We start from the raw sequence: 5,000 nt of genomic DNA, 5'->3' as shown, positions 1-5,000 counted from the left end.
CATTTCACAATAAGCAATTTCCATGCACATTCGAGCTTATAGCCTACTTAGGCGACTAAAAAGTCCCAGCAATCAAAGTTTACTTAGGCTACACATGAGGACATGCTTAGTTTCAATAAAATGAACTGCTCAACACAATGTACGCCCAAATACATTTTAATGAATATTTCATCATTCAGAAAAGAAAGGAAAGTGCTTCGAAATCCACATTTCAAGTTTTTTTCGATTTGAGTGCATGTATCCTACACAACAAAGATATACGAAAAAACAGGAAAAATCACAAAAATAAATATGCGTTTTATAAACAACCAGTGACTTCAAAGTTTAAAAAATGTACTTGTCAAAACCTGACCTCAAGTATTGTACGAAAAGTACAGAGACACAAAGAAGATATCGACAATATGTCCATGTCTAGGCCTTTATGTGGTTTAAGCTACATGGAGTCACGCGCTCTTTTTGCTTTCTGAAACCTAAAACGTTACGATTTATCTCGTCTGCATTACATTCTGCTTTGAATTTGGTGAAATTCACAGTGGACTTTGACACAGACTTTTATTCTTTGCCAAAGGCCTAACAAACAACCGTACAGGCTGAATTAAAGTAATCAAAAATAGTTTCTTTAAAATAAAATAAAAAGGGGGGGGGGGGGGAGCGTCTTATCGCATTTGCAATTCCATGAATAGGCCTTCATTAGCCTAACAAACCTACTGAAATGCAGCACCCAATGGCCTACTACAGCGCAGAGTGTGTGTGTGTGTGTGTGTGTGTGCGTGTGTGTGTGTGTGTGTGTGTGTGTTCTCAGCACGTTGTCGACTTGACTTCTTATACCTACAGTTCTTGGCACTGTATATTTCTATTTTGTTAAGAAACTCCAGAATGCATTATTCAGATCAGATGGCCATCCGCATTTTGGCTGCTTGCAATCCTTTGTGTGTGTGTTCTACTTCTAAAGCATGCTTAGTGAGCAAACTGTGCTTTGCTCAAGGTAAACACGTATGCTAAAATACTTCACAGTACATTCACAAGCATTTCTACGGGGTAGAAGAGCACCAAGTTCACAACTGAGTTTTGCACTTGAGAATTTCTTTGCTATCAGACGATTTAGCGTCTCTAGTGGCTTAAGGCAGTTCATCTGAATTCTTGCATCGTGAGCAATAATTATAAATAATTATGTTGGCTAGTCGCATTAAGTTCCTGCTTCTTTTCCCCCCCACACATTATTATGTTTACATGAACACAATGAACACCACACTCTGTTTAAAGCTGTTTGTTAAAACCAAATTTGCCACAAAAAGGGCAAAATTCATTTTAGCTAAACCAAGCAAAAATAGCACCCAATAACTAGGCCAAATAGGCCTAATTAAATTAATTACTTGGCCTAATTAAAATGTGACAAATAAGTTACTTTGTCCAGATTTAAAGAATTCTTATATATATATATATATATATATATATATATATATATATATATATATATATATATATATATATATAAACCAGCCTAGTATGGATGGAGCATTACAGCATTGGAACAATGCATAGTCAAATCTGTGCTTCAGCTCCTACCATAGACTATCAATGCCATAACCACATCGATTTGGAGTTTTTTTCCCCCCTCTTCTTAACTTCGTGCAAATCCAAACAGCTCCTGATTGTCAATCGTCCAGGGCCTTTCTGTTATTGTTGTGGTGTGTTGTGTATGTGTGTGTTGGGGGACGGGGCAGGATCGGATGGGGGTCTGGACCACCTGGGCTTCAGCCCTTGAATAAATACGTAAACCCGGTCCAACGTAGATACCTACAGTACAATGAGTTTAAGAGTCCTGTTAATAGGAACGAATAGGAAAATATTTGGGATCTGCAACTATAGCAAAGAGAGATGATTTTAATAGTCAAAGCCAAGCTTTCCTGACCAAATGTATAGGTCTATTCCAAAATGGCATTCATATGTAGTCTGAAATTCCAACAGGTCGTAGTAAAAAATCCACAAGATGTTCTTTGCCATTCCTAATGAAAATATTAAAAAACATCCACAGTGTTCTGTAAAGCAGGGTGAAAAAAAAAAATAAAAATGCTAGCCTTCTGTGGCATGTGATGAAGGAGCAGGCCTCCTGCATGCTCACCAGCCCTAAACACACACACACACCCCCCCAAAAAAATTTAAAAATAAAAATAAAAGCCATTTCTAATAATTATCAGTGCCTTAAGACTTGTTCTTTCAAATATTGGCTTATGTTGTTGTTTTCCTGAATCTCTGGTTAAGGTGAGGAGGTATAACAGAAGTGCCGAGCTGCCATGTCCACACCGGATGAGAAGGATGAGGCACCTGGTTAGTCCTGAAAGAGGTTAAAGAGTAAGCAGGACTCAAATCTCCATCACTACCGATGATCAGAGAGGGAGGGCATGGAAAATTCGCCATGAAGTTAAAAGTTGTTTTCAAAGAGGATGCATGTTGGCCAGTTCGTTTGCTCACACATTTGCCAGTAGGTCTAGGACTCCTGTCCACCTTCGCGTTTGTCTTAACTACATTTTCTGCCTTTTTCCCACAAACCGGAGTCCGGTAGCTTTTCCTGACCCTTGCACCGTTTTTGTAATCCCCTTGAGTGTTTAAAGTGCTGCCTGGTTCCTGTTTGGAAGGAGGGGGATATGTTTGTCTGCCATCTTTACCACGATCAGTTTCTGCAGTATCAGCACTGATACACAAACCGTCTGCATCATTTTCATCGTATTTATCTTTGCATTGGTGAGCATGTTCTTGGGTTGCATATTCATACTCGTCAAAAGTCTCCTCCACTTTGATTTTCACGTGGTTTAGTTTCGTGTCTCCTGTAGGGTCTAAGTTTGTGATTGTGGTGAATTCCTCGGTCTCAGTCTTGACTGTTTTGAGAGGTGACGGTTGCTTGAGGCAGCTGACTGTTTTTGCATCTTTTTTGGAATTTGCACCTTCCGAAAAATTGCTATCGGTAGCCTTAGAAATGCCAGTGTCTTTGTCCTGATCGCAGTGTGGTAATGTGGCTTGGTATCCTGGAGCTCTTTGTTGGGGAAACAACTTTCCATCTGCACAGGATGTAAAACTTACATATTTATTTCTTCCACTTAGAAGAAGCTCGGCTGTCTTTGGCTCGTTCGAAAAGTCTACCGTTTGTGGAGCCACGACTCTTTTCAGGCCTGAGAAGCAATTCCCAACCGTGCACAAATTTTTCCCACAGTCCCAGTTATCACATTCCCTGTGTCGGTGCTTCCAGTCGGTACTGTCCAAAGTCGGTTTTTTTCTCCCTTTCTCACAATCCAGCGCTGCAGCACTTCCATGCACACCTCCATTTTTGGGTTGAAAATTAGACCTGTAATGGAAAGTAGGCTGCAGAACCAGAGGCGCTTTTGCATTAAGGCTTGTGAAGCGCGCGCGCCTGAATCTGATGCTCTGCACCGAAACCCGACTGGACACGGAGCTTGAATCGGACTGAGACGAGCTCTCTCCGTCACTGCTTTCTTCTGAAGAACCGGAAAAGGACTCTTCCTCCTCGTCGTCCGTAGTTCCAGAGTTGGTGGAGCTACTGGTGCTACTGCTGGTGGACAAACTTGAGCCAAAGTCTGAGTCGTTGGCGGAGCTGCACTCGGTGTCGCTGCTGCAGCTCTCCTGAAAATGCCGGGACTCCAAGTAGAGCTCACGGTCCGGGTGAAAATGGCTCAAAGACCCGTTAGCCAAACACGCTTTGGGTTTGCAGCACTTAGGAACGAGCAAAACTTGCCGGTAGTGTCGTTTTCTGCTCCCGAAGTGTCTCTCGCACCTCCTTTTCCTTTTGTAAAGCAGCTCCGAGTCAGACGGAGCCGAAATGGCGGACACAGCCGGCTTTCGCTTCACGACTTCGCCGCTTCGGAAAAACGAGTGTTTCTCATTAAACTCCACACATTTTCCAGGTATTTGCACAGTTTCATAGTTTCTGAAGGCTCTACATGCGGTCGGTGCTATGGGTTGAAAGTTCTGGTAGATGGATTTGCTGTAAATTTGAGGTAGATTGGACGAGAGCTCTGGTCTGACAGCTTTGTTTCGAAGAGCCAGAGTCGGCGACACTCCGCGAAAACTCAGCCAAAGTTTCTTTTTCCAAAAGCCGTTTCTGCTGTCGTGGGAATGTTCTTCATCTCGGATGCGCTCCTCTGCTTTTGTCTTCGTTCTCCTTTTGTTGGATTTGAGCACGCGCTCCGTTTTGCAGGAGAAATAGAGAGCCTCCACGTCCTCTCTGGAGATCAGAGTGCATTTGGCTGCGTGGAAAGCCACCGAGTTGATCGCTTTGAGCTTTCGCAGCTCCTCCAGATCACAGTGATGCTTTTTCACGTTCAGGTGATCCATCCGTTTGTGCACAGTAGTCCGTGGGATGTTTTTTAACAGGTCGGTGAAGACCTGGGAGAGGGCAAACATTTGCTTGCCTTTAATGACCAGATACCCGAGCTTTACACCCTGCATTTCCTCGAAGCCAAACTCCAAGTCTCCCATTTTCCTTATTGTGTCGTTAAGAATCCCAACATTTGATGCTCCTCTGCTACTGCAGTTGCTTTATCACAAGGCATCACTGCTGATCAGTGCAACGTGGACCACGAATATGTCCACACCGAGGAAAAAAAGTTTGAAATAGAGGGGGGGAAAAAATCTAAAAATATTGAAGGAATAGTCCTGAAATAATTTAAAACAGCATGTCCATTCAGTTAGGCGCAGCATGATGGAGATGTGAGATGTTGCATGCAGCTCTTATATACCTGCAGTCCCTTCAGCTCTCTCCTTCCCCATGAAGAGAAGAGGGAAGGTGAAACGGATAAAGAGAGAGCGAGAGAGAGAGAGAGAGAGAGAGAGAGAGAGAGAGGCGAATAAAAGCCCCCAAAATGCAACTGCTGTTCCCTGTGCTGGTTTAAGCCACAAATAAACTGACAGCGGGAAGTGAACAAGTTGGGAGACACCTTCATCAATTAAAGCCTCCCAAGGTCGACGCTGATTGGACGATTCTGACA

At 43.0% G+C, this 5,000-nt stretch overlaps 1 protein-coding gene across 1 annotated transcript; it reads right to left on the bottom strand.

Annotated features, from left to right (window-relative positions):
- Positions 1 to 1,505: 1,505 nt before the first annotated feature.
- Positions 1,506 to 4,543, bottom strand: skida1 (SKI/DACH domain containing 1). Its single transcript, XM_053612209.1, has one exon. The coding sequence runs from the start codon at positions 4,489 to 4,491 to the stop codon at positions 2,230 to 2,232; it is 2,262 nt and encodes a 753-aa protein (XP_053468184.1). The 5' UTR covers positions 4,492 to 4,543; the 3' UTR covers positions 1,506 to 2,229.
- Between the last annotated feature and the right edge of the window lie 457 nt (positions 4,544 to 5,000).

This window comes from Ictalurus furcatus, chromosome 23 (genome assembly GCF_023375685.1).
Source record: "Ictalurus furcatus strain D&B chromosome 23, Billie_1.0, whole genome shotgun sequence".
In the NCBI taxonomy this organism is placed as follows: domain Eukaryota; kingdom Metazoa; phylum Chordata; class Actinopteri; order Siluriformes; family Ictaluridae; genus Ictalurus; species Ictalurus furcatus.
Note: the sequence above shows the minus strand (reverse complement) of the source record. Positions and strands in the feature narration are given on the sequence as shown.